The sequence below is a fragment of the Eulemur rufifrons genome, chromosome 29 (assembly GCF_041146395.1).
Source record: "Eulemur rufifrons isolate Redbay chromosome 29, OSU_ERuf_1, whole genome shotgun sequence".
NCBI lineage: Eukaryota > Metazoa > Chordata > Mammalia > Primates > Lemuridae > Eulemur > Eulemur rufifrons.
Window position 1 is genome coordinate 18305745 of NC_091011.1, and position 18555 is coordinate 18324299.

The following is an 18555-nucleotide window of genomic DNA, read 5'->3' on the forward strand; positions in this document are numbered from 1 at the left end:
TTCAGGAAGGGGACAAATTACAAAAAGCACAAAATAAAAAAAGAGGGACCAAAGCCTCAGTGGGTAGAAGCAGGAATTTGGGGAAAGCTGGTGCTCGGGGTTCCGTGTTGGGCCCAAAACGCGAAAGCAAGGATGAAGCCAGGGGCTCGGGATTCAGCTGCAGCGCAAAGATGCAGAGTCCTGTGCTGAAGACAGCCTGGCGGGTCACTGCGACTTTAATGGCAGTGATAAGCCTGTGGCTTTCCACTGCGATTTACTCACCCACACAGAGAGATAATATGTTTTTCCTCTATGACAAGAAAATTGAATCTATCTTTCGGTCTAAATGATCGGAGGTATAAGTGAAAAATAAGACTGTGTCCCATCACCTTCAATCTCTGAGATAGGGCCTATTATCTTCCTTTATTTTTTCAGAGTGTGAGAAGTGTTAATGGACACAGCGTCATTAATTCCCCCTTGAGATTTGGGGAGACCTGGATTGTGTGTGTCAGGCACAGCTTGAGAGCTGAATTGCCTCTGGGGGTGGATGTGCGGGAGGACGGTGGGAGAGGAGTGTTGGAAGAGAAAAGAAATAATCCCCGTAGAATCTGGGGGATGTTTGGAAAGACTGGATGAACCCCCTCTTCATTCTTCTGTGCCTCTAGAAGCTGCACCGAAACTAAGTGTGGGACACATCCACTAATTAGGGCTCAGATGAGACATCCACTGGGCAGCCCCTAATCCAGTGCCAGCCTCCCCCATCCTCTGGGCATTTTTGGAAGCCATCAGTTCCCCAAACTTCAGGGCACTGCAGAACTTCAGATACTTAGAAAGTCCTGCCAGGTCCTCAGCATGGGACAATTGGGTCAGACCTGGGTGTTTCATAAACTTGGAAAGGAGCATTTGGTGAACTGCCACCTTAAATGCTCCCCGTGCTCCATGGGAACTTGGCATTTCCGACCATTGCCAGGAGAGAGTCACTGCTCTGCAGAGCGCTTTGTCCAAGGCATTCTGGTCCATGTGGAGCTGTAGGGTACTTGTATTCCTTTTCCTGGAGTCCAGATGAAGCCAGCTCCTCCAGCCCTGTCCTAGCCCATGCCAGGAACTCTACATGGGACTAAACTCCGTAGGGCCTCTCCCCAACCCTGAGTCTGAATTTCTAGGAGCTCAGAAAGAAGGGCAGCACAGGCGTTCTCGAGAGCAATGCTGAATGGAAAATCAAGGCAGTCCCCTGGAAGTGGCAACCTCCTGCAAGGGAGGCAGGGTCACCCCCAAGTGTCTCTAAATGTTGCTACAGCTAAGTGCACGTGACATACCAGCCCTCTCTGTTTTCCAGGCCAGCTAAATAAAGACGTGACCTATGCACAGATGTACTCCTTCCTGAACTGCCTTCAGGTGAGCAATCACTGACTTGCTCCAAGGCCCAGGTACCCATCACTGTTCCTCTTTAATCAAAGTGTTTTCCTGCTCTCAGGCCAGCCCCTGCCATGGCTGGATGTCTTCCAACAAGACGCTCCGGACTCTCACTTCAGAGGTATGACCGTCACGGGCCTTTTATACCACCTTTGATCGTTCCTTCCCTGTGTTTGCTGCAGGGTTTTCACTGGGAATGGGTTGCTCTCCAAGCTGGTGAATAACAAGACCAAACTGCCAGGGTGCTTGAGGAGCCCAGAGAACCTGGCATGCCTTGTCTCTTCTGCCTGTCTGCGGGTCTGTCCCTTTTACTGTGTCTCTCACTCACTGTCTCTGTGTGTGCATGTTTCTCTCATGCATGCACATGTGTGTACACACAACTTATAAGCTGGTCCTAAGCATAGTTGTTCTGGTGGAGAGAACTGAGCGAGGTTAGCCCTGTGTCTGTCTGGAGCTCTTCTGAGGAAATAAGGACTTTTCTCCCTTCTCTGAGGGAACCTATTGCTCAGGCAAAATGGGTTGCACATCTTTCACAGATGGTGAATGATCTCTTTGTAAAAGATTTATTGAATTTTTTTACAAAAGTACATTTCAATTTTAAAAAAACTTTGAGAACACAAAAAAGCACAAACAATAATAGAAATCACCAAAAATTCCACCAGCCAAAGTCAGTATGTGTGTATGTCTTTCCGTTTACGCTTCCATAGGTAAATATGTTTGATTTTTGCCTATATGGTATGAGAATATACACTCTTACGCCTTTCAACGTTCATAAATTGTTTCTCCACATCATCATGTTGTAACCATTTTAAAGCATACACATTCTGAACATATGATTTATTTCATCCTTTGGTGTTGGACATATAGGTTGTTCCCAACTTTTCACTATATTAACAGTATTGTGATGAAGAAGCCGTACGTCTTTGTGTACATCTATATTTCCATGACAAATTCCTAGAAAAATTTTTAGGTCAAAAGGTATGCCCATGTTTAAAGATTTGATCCATATTGCCAAATTGTTCTCTAGTAAGGTTAAACTAATCACATTCTCATTCACCTACCCATAACAACATCTGATGTCATTGTTATGTTTGCCAATCTCAAGGGTGGAAAAGTAGTATCTTATTACTTTAATTTGCATTACTTTGATTCCTAATGAACTTTAACATTTGTCATATGTTCATTGGCCATTTGTACATGAATAGAACTTTTTTATTTATTTCAAAGTATTAAGGGGGTGCAAATGTTTTTGGTTACATGGATGGCTGTTGTAATGCTTGAGTCACGGCTATACAACAGCAACATAAACAAATGGGATTTGATTAAACTAAAAAGCTCTGCATGGCTAAGGAAGTAATCATCAGAGCAAATAGACAATCTACAGAATGGGAGAAAATATTCACAAGCTATACATCCAATAAAGGGCTAATATGAATCTATCTACAAAGAACTCAAGCAAATCAGCAAGGAAAAAAAAAAAAACATGAACAGAAGCTTTTCAAAAAAAAGACAGACAAATGGCAATAAACATATGAAAAAATGACTAGAACTTAATGTGCAGAGCTGGTCTCTGCTGATGACTTGGAGAAATGAAAGTGGAGTGGGGTGGGGAAGATTGATTGATTGATTGATTTCTTTGTTCTGCCTGAATTATCTCACTAAAGTCAAAGTCAGGGTTTCATGGAATTCTCCGTTTCCCTTGTATTCAGAGAGCAGAACAACTCTCCAATACACTGAAAAAAATTGCAACCAGCAAGAAATTTACAAACTTCGATCTTTTCTACATGGATTTTGCCTTCCAAGAAAGTAAGTGGCTTGGTTTATAGGTACTGACAGAAGACAAAGCAGCAGCTACCGTCTAGAGCCTGCCTGGGCAACGGGTCCATGAGCCAGCAGGCAGCGGACTGGGCAGGGTTACTCCTGCCCGCTCTGACACACTGATCGCTCTCGGTGTGGAAAAAGGGAAAGTGTGACTCTCTCCGAGCAGGTTGGGGCTCAGCGTTACCTCCTTACTTCACTGTCATTTCAGAATCTCTGCAGCGATAGAGCCAGTGACCAGCTGGAAAGAGATTTGGGCTGGGAAGCAGTAAGCTAATGGAAGCTAACCTGTTCTTGCCAGGTTAGCAACGCCCTGCTTACCTATGGGCTACAGAAGGATACGACAGAAATGAGGGATAAGCTGGTGCCTCTCACAGTGGCACTGAATTACCCAGGGACTCAGTGGCAGGGCAGTTTCCCAGACCCCACACAGGATGAGCCCAATCCCAATCCCTAGGGGAGGGACAGAAGGACTTGCCTGTGACAAAGTGAAAAACCCATGTCCCAGCTTTCTGAAAAGACTGTTACCAAGTTTCTCTTCTAGCATTCTGTCCAAACACTCGAGTCACTGCTGAGAGGCCACACAAAAGCACATGTGCTTATCGTAGCTACTGATTTATCCTTTCTATCTTGACTCTGAAAAATTATTATTTGTTAACTGTAATCCTTCCAGCTTCATTTTCATTGCTAAGCAATTTTTATGCAAGAGGAAAGCCCCTGTTGATTGCCAGCTGCAATGAAGCTAATGAAAAGCTTTACGGTGCAGGTGAAGAACGGACAATTTCTCATTCAGAGTTCATCATCTCTGTCCCCCCCCCCCACCATCCCCCCAGCTCAGGCATCTGGGATGGAGCAGATGGCCATCATGAATTATCAAATATTACATTAGCTGGCACGTTTTGCATCACAGACTCTAGTAGTTCAATTCTGAACATCTTTTCAACAAGACCGATCTCCCTTAACCAGATTTTCTGCCTGGGTGATACACACTTCTTTCATGGCAGGAGACATTTTGATAAATAACCTCTCATTAAAATGCAGAGCGAAAGATTCATTAATGAATTCCTGGTGTAAACAAATGCACCACCAAGTGATCTTTGATCATCATCAACCCTGAATATAGATAAAGTTATTAAAAATATAATAATGTCTAACATTCACATGGGACTTTCTTATTTTTCAGAGTGATCTCTAGCCCTGTCATTTATTATCTCTGGGACTGCAGGCAATTCTCTGAGAATTTCTAAACCCCCCCTTCCAGACCTGGAAATGGGGGTACCATATCTACCTAGCAAATCTTGTGATGATTATACAAAATAATGCATCATCCCCCTATATGCTGTGCCTAGTGCATAGCCAGCACCCAGGAAACAGAACTATTCCCCTCGTACCCACGCTAGGCAGTGTGTGGTTCTGGAAAAGCAAAATCAACACTGTCTGGAGCTAGTTATAAATGCAGAATCCCAGGCCCCACTCCAGACCTACCTAATCAGAATCTGCATTTAAACACAATCCACAGATCCACTCTATGCCCATTAAAGCTTAATAAATGGAGTTCTATAATGCTCCGAGACTGAGCTTCGTCAGTCAGTCATCAGATTTTTACTAAGTCTTGCTGTGTGCCAGGAGCTGTGTAGGTGCTGGGAATATAATTGTCAACACAACAGGGGAGTCCTTAACTCTATGGAGGGTACCGAGAGGAGAGCTTTATCTTTGACCCAATACCGACCAGCATTCCACTGGCCAACTAACATGCTTGGAAGCAGAGCCTCATTGGCCCTTTCTTATCCTCACAGCAACAACAAATACAGTAAAAAAGCAAAAAGTTCGGTTAAACCGAACCAAACATTCTACATCAACTTTGCAGAAACCTCCTAGGTATTTCTCTTTCCTTGGCAATTCCCATCAACAGTTCAAGGAAATTCTGATTTTGTAATTTTCTGCCATTTTTTAAAATAAACTTGAAGATCCCATTTTGATGCAAGGAAGTTAGTGGGGGCCCTGCAAGGGAAGACACATGGACACAGTGAGTGAGAGGGAGAGTGGAGACGGAGGAACAGTGCCTTGGGACCTGTCTACACGAACATCTGACACAGCATCCTGCACTCAATGTCTAGCTGCCACCATGTCCACTTCTGAAAGAGCTGGAATTTCACTCTAGTTTTCAGGAACTGTGGTAATCTCTTAGCTTATGCCCAAACTTAGGCAAAGAATATTTTTAACTTGAAATTTTAGCCTTTTCCAGAGTAGGTGGAGGGATCATGCACTCCTAGATCTACCTCCATGGGTAACCTCCTGTTCCTGGGCAGCTTGACCTTCTGGAAACCAACCCCATGTGGGGACAATGTGCTACTGTGGACAGAGCCCAGGAATTCCAACTGAGTTCCTATTCCAACCCAGATAGCCGTGTAACCTCAAGCAAATTAACCTCTCAGCCTTTGTTTCCTTGTAGCTAGAGTAGAAATAACTAGACCATGGGGTTTATGTAAAGATTAAGTGAAACAAAGCTTGTAAAGTAGTAAGGACTCAATAACTCTTAGCAGGCATCCTCCACCACCACCATCATCAATGTGGCTCCTTCACTTCTGATGTCCAGCCCACCTCCCAGCCACAGTCAGTCAGACCTGTGGAGTCCTTTGAGTTCCTTCGAAGATGATATGCTAAAAATGCAGCTCATTAGCAGGGAGAAAAGTGATCTTCTTCTATCAGAAATAAAAACCCCATAGAGTCACTTACTAAATTTGCAGCCCTAACAGTCACTTGAAAATCTCTCATTTCAGCACTGTATTGGAGCTGACCATTGCATCACAAATATCCTCATTTTTCATGTTACTGAAATTCACAACTTCACATCCTTGTGGCAGAGCAAATTACAGTCGAGGATCCCTGTCACTTGAGGGTACGCACGAGACCTATCTGTCCTCCACTCTGACAGCTCCAATCTGGCACTGAAAGATGACTGCTCACCTCCAAAGCCTCTTCTTGTCTCTTGCTGACTCATTTTCCAACTGGTTATGAACTAAACAGAGGCAGCGATTTTTCCTCCCTTCAGGAAATGCCAACTTGAACAGGTGATGTTCTTTTTCTTTGTCTGTGCCACACCTCTCTAACAGAGGAAAGAAAATGCCACTTGGCTGACAAAGCCATTTTTACTCTGACAGTTTAAATATACCTCCAGCTGCCCTCAGCTTCCAAGACAGCTCAATTGGAGTAAATTTCGCTCTTAGCTGCGCACCCCACCCCCCATGTATACATTTGTAAAGATGGCCAAAGACCTTATGGTGCTGAGTAGAATGCAGATTTCTTTTTAAAATAAATATCCGCTAGTGTTGCTGTCCGTCAAAGAGCTACCAAGTATTTTATGAGCCATTCTTCACTATCCTATTGGCATCTTGGAAAACCGGTGATTAGCAGAGTTTCTTTCACTTTACAGATTTAAAAAAAAATACATTTTAAAAAAGAAAAGAAAAGATGTTATGCACCAAATCCCAACAGATTGTTCATAGTCATTCAAGAAATTTAATCCAGGGCTTCTGAAATCAAATAGAAATTCATTTGCCTACTTTGAGTTATGGCCCCAGGTAGAAAGGAAACTGATCAACTTACCACGTTACCTTTGATTGGACCTCCCACTCTCAAATCAATCAAGGAAAAAATAATGACCAGTGTCTAGTATCACTTTTCTCCTGAGAGAGCAGAATTTCATCCTGAGATAAACAAAGAGTCGTTCTGTCTAGCACTAGTCACAATATAGATAAAACCGTAAAGTCTTACCTGTGAGTTACTGAGGCTTCCTTTAAGTTTTACCCTCCTGATGTCTACATACATGTGAGGACCAGCAGCTCTCGCAGACACAATAATCATGTGAGAAGATGATGACTTTTTCCACTGTAAATAGACTGATTGTAGCCTTGGTAAACTTGAGGCATTTTTTTAAATACGTATTATATTATTTTATGTGGCCAGTTTTAAAGGCTGGACTACCGTGGAGTAGCCTACTAATGTAGAGGAGGAGTGAGTGGTAGGAGGAATCAGTTTCCTGGCAGGGAAGAATATGTTATCATTGACATCACTTAGAATTGCCAGAGTATGGTGATAAGAAAACATGGACTTTTCCCACTGCCCCCCACGGCCCTGCTCCCTTGCAAAACGTGGCAAGTGAATATCCCATCTCTTTCTGTATGCTTTTGTTCCTGAGTTTTCCCTTCATAATCCCCACTATTATGGGATTGCTCAAGTCTCCACGGCAAGTAGAAGGCAATGACCATTCTTCTTATTTTGGAACTACAGTACAGGTTGAGTATCCTTATCTGAAATGCTAGAGACCAGAACTGTTTTGGATTTCAGATTGATTTTTTTTTTATTTTTCGAATTTTGGAATATTTTCATTATATATTCTTACCAGTTGCATATCCCAAATCTGAAAATCTGAAATGCCTCAATGAGCATTTCCTTTGAGTGTCATGTTGGCACTCAAAAGGTCTCAGATTTGGGGGGTTTGTTAGTGTGTTGTTTATTTCAAAATATTAAGGGGGTTCAAATGTTTTTGTTGCATGGATACCTTTTATAATGTTTAAGTCAGGGCTTTTAGAGTGCCCAACACCTGAATAGTGTTCATTGTACCCAATAGGAAGGACTTTACCCCCTCACCTCCCCCAACCCTTCTCAGTTTCCTATGACTTTTACATCTCTTTGTGCCCATGTGTGCCCATTGTTTAGCTCCCAGTTATTAGGGAGAATACATGGTGTTTACTTTTCCATTCCTGAGATACTTCACTTAGGATAATGGTCTCCAGTTCCATCCAAGTTGCTGCAAAAGACATTATTTCATTCCTTTTTATGGCTGAGTAGTACTCCTTGGTATATATATATACCAGATTTTCTTAATCCACTCATGAATTCATGGGCACTTAGGTTGATACCACATCTTTGCGATTGTGAATTGTGCTGTGATAAACATTTGAGTGCAGGTGTCTTTTTTATAAAATGACTTCTTTTCCTTTGGGTAGAAACCCAGTAGTGGGATTGCTGGGTTGAATGGCAAATCTACATCTATTTCTTTGAGGAATCTCTATACTGTTTTCCATAGAGGTTGTACTAATTTTCAGTCCCACCAACATCTATAAGCATTCCTTTCTCTCTGCATCCTTGCCAGCATTCATTGTTTTGTGACTTTTATCAGTGGGCATTCTGACTGGGGTAAGGTGATATCTCATTGTAGTTTTAGTTTGCATTTCCCTGATGATTAGTGACATTGAGCATTTTTTCATGTTTTTTGGCCATTTGTCTATCTTCTTTTGAAAAACTGTGTTCATGTCTTTTGCCCACTTTTTAATGGGGTTGTTTGCTTGTTTTCTTGCTGATTTGTTTGAGCTCTTTGTAGATTCTGGGTATTAGCCCTTTATCAGATATACAGTTTGAGAATAACTTCTCCCATTCTGTAGGTTTTCTGTTTACTCTTTTGATTATTTCCTTTGCAGTGCAGAAGCTCTTTGATTTAATCAAGTTCCATTTATTTGTTTATTTTTATTGTTGCTGTACTTGCCTTTGGGATCTTAGTCATAAATTCTTTGCCTAGGCCAATGTCTAGAAGAATCTTTCCTACAATTTGTTCTAGAATTTTTATAGTTTCATGCCTTACGTTTAAGTCTTTTATCCATCTTGAATTAATTTTTGTGAGTGGTCAGAAACAGGGATCCTGTTTCATTCTTCGACATGTGGCTATCCATTTTTCCCAGCACCATTTATCTAACAGGGCTTCCTTTCCCCAATATAGGTTATTGTCTGCTTTGTCAAAGATCAGTTGGTTGTAGGTGGATGATTTTATATCTGTGTTCTCTATTAAGTTTCAGATTTTGGATTTTTGATTTTCAGATTTGTGATGCTCATAATTCTGATGACTGAATTATTTACGTTTGTTGGTTCCCTGAGGATATCCATCAACACCTCTCCCTTTCTCTAAGGCCCATAGTTTTTAGTTTGGTAATTTGTAACACACATAAAATTCAAATCAAAATGAAACAACTTTAAACCTAGGTGCCAAAATTGAACCACACTAGAGGAAATTCATGTATAAGCAAATCTGACCTTTTTAGTACCAGACTCCTAATAACCATTTCTCTCAAGGAACACAATCTTGGCTTAAACTGCGTTTCATTAACAGGTTCAAATTTGCTTTCCACTGTGGGTTTTCCAAGTCTCCCACTCACTGTAATTCTTTCCTAGATTTTCTCTTGGCCATTGAAAGCTCAGGTTTTGATTCAACTTGTCATTCCACCTTCTCTGCAAATATACAGTCAAAAAGGGTCATAAGAGGCTCCCTACCCACTCTGGATCAGAGGACACCAGGGTAGTCCGGGTCAGAGCCAGGGCTCACTGTATATCTATTTAGTACAAGAGGCCTCTACCTCCCGTCTTATTCACCCAATTCTTTGCAACTTTTTAGCAGGTTCTGTCTGAGAACTCCACTGGGCTCAATTCCCGTTGGCCTGATCTTATTGGCACACCTGGGAGTTTCTTAACAGCTGTCTTATCTCAGGCTACTATAATGAAGTGCCGTAAACTGATGGCTTAGAAACAACAGAAATATGTTTCTTACAGTTCTGGAGGCTGAAAGTTCAAAATCAGGATGCCAGTATGGCTGGCTTCTGGTGAGGGCCCCTTTATGGGCTGCAGATTGCCAACTTTTCCTTGTATCCTCATGTGGTGGAAAAAAGTGCGAGCTCTCTGGGGTCCCTTTCATGAGGGCACTAATCCCTGCATGAAAGTTCCATCCTCATGGACTAATCACCTCCCAAAGGCCCCACCTCTTCATACCATCACACTGGCAGTTAGGAGTTCAACATATGGATTTGGGAAGACACAAACATTCAATCAATATAATACTGTGTTAGGATTTTCTTTCATTCTTTCCTTTCTTTTTTCTGTTAACATCTATACAGCATAAGATGAAACCAAACTAAAAGGAGAAGCAGGAAAAGGGTCAAAACATTTGCTGAGAACTCTGGTGAAGTAAAAAGAAGCACAAGTGAACAGAAGCGATGTCACTTCTGATGTCACAGAGGGGACTGGGAGGCTGAGGCCTCACCCGGACGGGGCCTTCCGTTTTTGTTTTGGTTTTTGTGCTGGAGACTCCCGTGGCACTGCAAGAAGAGATGAGACAAATACTATAAAAGGACAAAGAGAAGTGAGGGGGCTCAGTGGAAGTGATCCTGGCTCTGCATTTAAAGAAACCTTTCCAAATGCCTTATTCTCCGTTGAGGGCAACTTACTGGATGTTTGGATTGGAGGCGGCTTGGCTAGAGAATCAGCGTAGAGTTAGAAAATGAAAAAGCAGGACCCAAAATAGGAGGAGGAAACTGGCCTGTTCTTCTGGGCAAGTGGGGGGCGGGGAGAACAAAGAGCCTGAAAGCAGCACAAGGGATGGGCAGGATGGCATCACAGAGTGCACAGAGCCGGCATTGTGGCCAGGATGGCGGTCTGGGACACACGGAGCTTCAGAGTGTCAAGTCCGGAGGGAAAGGGACAGCAGCCAGAAGTGAACCTGAAGCAGAAGGTCAGATTCCAAGGTCATGCCCCAAAAAACAATCAGAACAGGCCAGGCAAACTGAAGACTGAGGCAGGCAAGCTTCCCCAAGGCTCTGCCCTTACAGGACACGACAGCCAAGGGCACAAAAGAAATTGTTGAAGGCTGCGTGCTGGTTTGGCAGAACAAATAAGCCTTCATGAGAGTGCATGCGGTCTACTCCTCAGTGCAGCTCTGAGCTTCCTATAGGACAAGCAGGTATTTAATACATACCATTCCTTCAGAGAGAGGTATTGTCTACCAGCACGAAGCAACTTCTCCCTTGGGATGCCATGTAGGGAACACCACGTGACACAGTGACACAGTGGACAATGTCCTCAATTTGAGTTTTCAAGCAACACAAAGGCCATTTACCAAAAGCTGCTGCTTCCAACGACCTCCAATAAAACCCAGAAGCAGGATACCAAGAAAGGTTCAGGGGCAGTCATTCTGCCAGGGATAAGCTAACAGGGACTGGTGGTTTGGTGTGTAGGACTCCAAACCACCAGCATGAATCTTTTCCTGAGCTCTGAGAAGGGCAGCATTAATTGCAGCCCCTAAGGGACAGGGGTTGCCTCGTAAGTGGCGATGGCATGCTGGGACATTCGGACTAATTGCAAAAGCAGCACAATATTGATTCAGCCCTGGAGAAGTCCAGCGTCCCTTGTCCAATCAAAGCCCCTGATGGAATCTCCAACCCTCCTTTGGGATGAGAAGGGGAGAGAGAGGGCACAGACCTCTGTCCTTGAGTTTTCTAGGAGGTGAAGAGAAAATTACTGGAGGAACCTTAGCTATGCCTGCTCCCCTCGCTGGACGTGGGGGAAGTGAGGACGTAGCTACTCAGGGAACAGCTGTCTCAGAGGCTTCTCTCTGGAGGCTCTCTGGAGACGTGAAACTTCCTCGAGGAGTTCTTATTGACTGTGTGATGGAACAACCTAGAGTTAATTGTGCTGTTTCCTTGGAGCAACTGACATTCTTGGTCTCTCACTCCTGTTGAAGGACAGCTTTATAGCTTCTCATCACTCCTGGGCTCATAATATTTTCTCTGCAGCCACGCTCTCTCTAAATGTGATGCTGAGATAATTTTATGTAATTATATTCCTGATGCACTGTATGGTTTTGAAAGGTGGGTGCTTGACACATGCAGGCAGTGTCTGCAAATGGCAAACCACAAAAGGAGATGTTAACAGAATGTTTAATTTTCCCCTCCCGCAGTCCTGCCCCACCGCACCACTGAAAAATGAGATGTACTTAAATCGGTGTTGAATATTTTAGAGCTCAGCTTTTCCCACTGCCCTCCCCAATACATAAACCACATTCATCCAGCGCTCTCATATATTCCCTTCCTGAGTTAGGGGGTTAGAAAAATCACACAATGGGAAAATCACTTCTGTTCAGAAAGCCCCCAGCCCACGAGAACAGCTCAGAGGGGGCTATGGCTGGGTCGGTGTGAGCCCAGGAGGGCTGTGGGCAGCTCCGTGAACTTTCTCACATCCTTGCCCTCGGACATCGACCACTGCTTGTGTGTAACCCTGTGGTTGTGTGCCCCGCAGTCGTACAGGAGTGGCTGAAGAGAGGCGGGCAGCCCTGGGAGCTCATTGAACCCGTGGACGGATTCCACCCCAACGAGGTGAGTACAGTCTTAGGATGCTGCAGAAGGCTGTTTGGTTTTTTATCATACTTATGCACTCATGTTTATTTTTATCCTGTTTTGTTCCAGAAAGGATTTGAGGTAATGTACACACATGTGTAAGATAAATTTAATAAAAATGAAGTAAAAATCAGGACAAAAGGAAAATAAGGTAAAAATTATACCTAGCTTCCTGACCATTTCTGCAGTTCATAAAATGTGTGCGGGGCAGTCCTAGGAAACCACCCGAGGGGGCCTACAAAATCAGCTCTGTGTTCTCCAGCAGCCCATGCTGAGGGGGCGTAAGTCAGAGCCTCGTTAAGATTTGAAAAATAAATAATTAAATCAAGTGCTCTCCCCAACAAAAGAAAATCACAAGAATTCTCGAAAGTGAGATGCATGAGAAATTCCTTCTATGGATCTTTCTAGAAAAAAAGCTGTAAGAGAAGAGGACAGTGTCCTTACAGCATTCTGCCATGAGGGCTGTTTCTCGTGGAGGATTCCAGAGCACAGTTGTGTGAAGCGGCTGTCCTCTGCCCTTCACAAGGCACCGGGAGCTGGAGGGTGGAGCTGTCTCCCTCCCGTCTCCACCCCTTCCCATTATCCCGGCTTCAATTGGACAAACTCCACTTTTATCTGTTGTGTATATGGGACTTGCTCTGACATTTCTTTATTAAAAAGAAGAAGAAGAAAGAAATGGGGGAGTAGTTCTGCCACCTTCAAAACTTCGAAATCTGGCCCTTCCTCTGCGGGGAGGGTGGTCCCCTTGCTCTCAGGCAATCCTCCAGAGCTGCAGTCACCCTGCGCTTTGGTGAGTGGGGTGTGGCGATGACAAGGCTGCGAACATGAGAAGCACTCCTGGGGGCTGCTCCCTGGTGGCCTGGGTCTCAGTGGTCAGCCAGGCAACAAGGAGGGCTGGCCGGCCCCTTAGGAGCCTGAATGGGAGCACAGCCCACCTTCCCCCCAGCTCTGGGCTCAGCGACTGCCCAGGGGCAGGGTTAAGAATCTCCTCAAAAAGAAAAAGAAAAGGAGGATGACACCCCCTAACAGAAGAATAAACAGTGCGTTCTCACAAATGCTGGGCCAATTTTAAAGTGAGTGTTAAATGCCCACTTCACTGGTTTAAATAGCCACACACAAAAAAAATCTGAGTAAAGCAGCTCAGAATATCTGACTCTCTTGTGTATCAATTGGATGAGTTGATCTAAGAGAATTACTGGTTAGATGCTGATTGAACCCCTCAAAAAATGATGTCTTTGGTTTTAGAAGAGTTAATGTGTAGCCCTTGTTTCTGGCACTGATTAGGTATGTGTCTTATCATTCCCTGCACATAGCAGAATTTTGTCTTCTAACTCTGGAGAGAATGAGGATATTGAAAAGATGGTCAGGTAAGGTGTCAATCAGGAACAAACTAACCAGAGGGTCAAAGATGGCTTTGTTGTATCCCTCAGGACATGTTTGATCTATCAAATGACCATCTTATCCCTGACTCAAAATAATATTAGGGTTCAAGGTCTGTCAAATTGGAGACCTGTCTTGTACTCAGACAACTTCACTGATATGTGGTTATTGAAAACCAAGTCAAAAGCTGAAGATCAACATGTGCCATAATCTTATGCTAATCCTGCAAGGTTTGTTCACACACTGGTAGCAGGTGGTAAAATGGGCAATTGTGGGTAGCCATGGCTTCAACCAGAAAGCTCCACTTTTATCTGTTGTGTATACTGGACTTGTTCATCCCATTTCTTTATTAAAAAGAAGAAGAAGAAAGAAGTAGGGGAGTAGCTGGTCACAGACCAACAGACAGACGCTTAGCACAATTGCAAGTCATGAAGCAATTACATAAAGCATCATGCTAGACATGCAAGACCCTAACTTAGTGAACTCAGAAACCGCCTCTGGCTTTACTGTGTTGTGAATTGGATATGCTTATGTGCAACTTAACAAGAAAGTGGACTCTGCAAGATGTTTAACTGCAAAGGAAGAAACCTGGAAGGACCTAACTCTGTTAACCAAAAGATTCCAATTAACCAGAATACCCCATTCCCAGGCATTCTTCTGGACTGGACTAGATTCCATTCCATGTGCTGCTGGCGTTGTGTGCACTGGGAGGAGGAGGGTGTCTCCATCCTTTGTCCAGAGGACAAATGTTGGGGCAGGGGGATGTATGACCAAAGTTTCCACTGGTAAAATGAATTAGCTGCACCCATCTGATGGCACACCATGCGTCGAATAAAAACAATGATATAGATCGACCTTTAGTGACAGAGAAGTAAGTTTGTAATATAGAGGAAAGTAAATAAGAGCAGACTGCAGATTGTAGGGGTAATGACACAACTGTATGCATTTGTTAACACTCATAAAACTGTTTACCAAAGAGAGTTAATTTGACTGTGTGTAAATTAGACCTCAGGAAGAGCAGATCATAAAATGGTATTCACAGAGGGATCCAATTTGCACGTGTGTGTGTGTGTGTGTGTGTATTGAGATGTGAAATCAGAAAGGCTCCCCACCAATGTCAACAGAAGCTACCTCTATTATAATTACAGATAATATTCTGTTTTTCTCTTTTTGCTTAATTGTCTTTTTCAATTTTTCTAGAATAAATAGCTTCTGCTTTAATATATTTAACTATGAGTAGAGAAGCACAAAAGAATATCAGTGTGGAAAAATCAACTAATTTGGAATAAAGAGAGTACAGGGTAGCTGTGCCTTGCCCTGTGCGTGGTGTCATAGGAGTCACAACAGGAGAGTGTTGTACAAGCCCACAGTGGGTGCTCAGTAAATATCTGTAGAATAAATGAATGCTTATAGTGGATCATTTTATCACAAGTCTCTTATTTAGGGATAACCATGCTTCTCTCATTTCAGACCCAATATTTTAGCAATGCCCACTCATAAAGATTTTAATCTCTATCAGAGCGACAGCCAACTGATTGCCTTCAAACCAAACAGTTACCACATGCTCAAATCAGAGCTCTTTCATTTTCATTTTCCTCTTCTTACCTCACGCCTGTGTCCTTCCTTATTAACATAGATAGGGTAATAAATGCCTGGGTACCGCATAGCTGTTAGAAAGATAGCTTAGGTGTATCAGGTTGAAAGCCAATAAAACAAAAAAGAAGAACCAGTAATTTTCCACAGACCTGGAGGCAGCCTCCTTTGCTGAGAAATGGCAGGAAAAACACTCTCTATCTTAAAAGACACTGATTGCTTTGTGTGAGAGATGATCCGACCCTTCCCGGAAAACTGACCAGTTTGACAGGCAGCCTCTGACTCGATCCTGGTTTTAAGTGCAAAGAAGTGTTTGTGTGGGGGGTGTGTGTGGTATGTGTGAGGGGGGTGTATAGTGTGTATGTGTGTATGTATGTGGGACTGGGGGGTGCAATGTGTGGTATGTGTGAGGGGGGTGTATGGTGTGTATGTGTCTGTGTGTATGTGGAGCTGGGGGGTTCGATGTGTGGTGTGAGGGGGGTGTATGGTGTGTGTGTGTATGTGTGTGTGTATGTGGAGCTTCGGGGTGCAATGTGTGGTATGTGTGAGGGGGGGTGTATGGTGTGTATGTGTGTGTGTGTGTATGTGGAGCCGGGGGGTGTGGTGTGTGGTATATGTGAGGGGGTGTATGGTGTGTATGTGTGTGTGTGTATGTAGGGTAGGGCCGGGGGGTGTGGTGTGTGGTATGTGTGAGGGGAGTGTATTTTGTGTGTGTGTGTGTGTGGTGTGTGTGTGTGTGAGACACTATATGAATATGACCAAGATTACATAGTCAAAGGATGAAATAGGGGGTATACCTCAGAAGGCTCAGGAACACATTAAAATACTAGGGATATTTAATCCACTGACTCGATCAGTTCTAGTTTTTTCTGACTACTGAAATCTTACACGCAATGTAGATCCAGGAAGGACCTTAGGTCATTTGCTTCAGATCATTCTTATGCAAATGAGAGAGCTGGGCCCAGGGAATGGACCAGGGCCACCCAGTGTCACCCAGGGAGTTAGCCAAACTGCCTAGTAGAATGGGGCACTGTGAACTGCCCTTTGTAGACAATGTCCCTGTGCTTTTGAACAAAGCCGGGGACATCCCTGAGCATCCTCCCTGCACAATGGATTCCCCTCTGAAGCTTCAGCAATCTCATTTCCCTTATTGTTCAGCATTGAAAACCACGGTTGAGACACAGCCATCTGGGTCTGGACGGCCTGGCCAGGCCCCATTTGCTAAATGAGGCCATTATCTGCAGAGAAAGAGCCTCCTCGTCAAAGGCATGTTCGTGATAAGCCAGAGGGTTGGACAACCAGGAACGGATCCTGCTAACATCACGGACAAAGGGAAACCGGACGAGCAGCAGTGGAACCAGAGCCAGCACGAGCCCGGAGAGCCAGGCGTGAGCCTGCTGTGCAGTGAGCCGGTCACTCCTCCTGGCCCTCCAGCCCGACTCTGCACACTCACGGCCTCCTCGGAGTCCCGCCCCAGCAGGTGGCCCGGCCAGGCTCATCTCCCAGGCACCCGTAGGTCCCCAGCCATGCCATTCTGTCACCTCTATGCCTCTTGCCTGCTGTGTCCTCCACCACGCACACAATTTCCCCACTTCTCCTGGCTGGCGACTCCTCCTTGCAAATCTAGCTCAGCCGTCACCTTCTCTGGAGAGGACCTGCCCCTTCCTTCACCCGGCAGAGTTGGCAGCTCTTCCCTTTCCAGCGTGTGTCCTCCTCACAGCCCTCCCTCTGGGCTTAGGGGTGTCATTTCACCTGTCTGGGTCCCTCCCTAGGCTGGAGGTTCCTGGAGGGAAGGACTTACCAAGTTCACCAAGCCTTAGGCGGCGGTAGAGTCGGCTGTCCACAGATAAGTGGATGAGAGGATTTCTGAGAAAGTGTATTTGTTTTCTGTACCTAAATGACAAATTACCACAAGTGTAGTAGCTTAAAATAATATACATTTATTATTAAATATCTCACAGTTCCTGTGGGTCACAACTTCACTGGGTCCCCTGCTTAGGGTCTCACAAAGCTAAAATCAAGGTGTGCTGGCCGGGCCACATCCTCATCAGGAGAGTGACCGGGGAAGAACTGTCCTCAAACTCAACTCGGGCAGATCATTCCCGCCAGGCTGTGGGACTGAGGACCCAGACACTCGCTGGGTGTCAGCTGGGGGTCACCTCAGCTCCTGGTAGTGTGGGCCCCCAACACGGCTTCTTCCTTCACCACCCAGCCACGAGTCTGCAGAGCGAGTCTGCCAGCAAGGCAGAGCCTTACGTAACGGGACGTAAACACTGAAGTGACATCCTCTCACCACGGCCACACTCCATTGGTTAGCAGCAAGGGATAGGCCCCAACTGCTGCAGGGGAAGAGGATTGTACGGAAACATGAGGGTAGGAAACACAGGACCATCCTAGACGCTGCCCCCCAAGAGAGAATAGAGTAAATCTTGCTGGTAAATTATTTTTTATAATTTCCCTTTCCTCCTTTGGGTTCTTTTTTGCAGGCAGCTTCGCGGCTGTTGGCAGATCTCTTCTGGAAGAGGGTGCAGCTCCAGTGGCCCCAGGTCCTGGGAAAGGAGAATCCGTTCAACCCCCAGATTGAGCAGGTGTTTGGAGACCAAGGCGGGCACTGAGCCTCCTGGGAACACGCCCCCCTGGGGGCTGGCACAGGGAGGCAGGAGCTGGGGAGACTCATTCAACACACGGCCCGCCAGGGAGGCGGCTTCGTTTCAGGCCCAAAGGACCTTCTTTCAGCAGCATGTTTGCAGAATGCTTTTCTCTCAATTAAGAGTGTATCCGAGTGACAGTGTGATGCTGTGCGCTTCTGGGGTCAGTAACCCTCCAACTGTTCCTGAAATAACCTTTAATAAAGCGCTCTGGGTGCCAGTCCTAGCAAGAGAGTATCTGTGCCCTTTAACAGCTAATTGTTCTAAAAAGGGCTTCTAAAAACACATACGAAATCCAGCAACGTCTGGCAATTTGCCTGGGGTCTTGCGTGCCAGGGAGCTGATCCTCCCTCCATTGCTGACTTCAGGATGGCCGGGCGAGCCCGCCCTCCTCCTGAGAAGGCAGCTGCCAGCTGCCAAGGACTGGCACAGGCTTCGTGGGGCCCCCTCTAAAAACAGAACGCAAAACTGTAAATATGAAACGTGAATACTTATTTAGAGTGAGAAAA

General features: G+C 44.8%; 1 protein-coding gene across 3 annotated transcripts in view; it reads left to right on the forward strand.

The window, feature by feature from the left end:
• Positions 1 to 18332, forward strand: part of AOAH (acyloxyacyl hydrolase) — a 189698-nt gene extending 171366 nt beyond the window's left edge. For 2 of the 3 annotated variants that reach the window (XM_069461843.1, XM_069461845.1), the window contains 5 exons: positions 1316 to 1374; positions 1454 to 1513; positions 3102 to 3198; positions 12328 to 12404; positions 17885 to 18259. In XM_069461843.1, the coding sequence (XP_069317944.1) occupies positions 1316 to 1374; positions 1454 to 1513; positions 3102 to 3198; positions 12328 to 12404; positions 17885 to 18013 (422 nt within the window). In that variant the 3' untranslated portion in view covers positions 18014 to 18259. Of the gene's footprint in view, positions 1 to 1315; positions 1375 to 1453; positions 1514 to 3101; positions 3199 to 12327; positions 12409 to 17884 lie in introns of all 3 variants that reach the window. The other variant, XM_069461844.1, reaches the window with a different exon arrangement.
• The last annotated feature ends 223 nt before the right edge of the window (positions 18333 to 18555 follow it).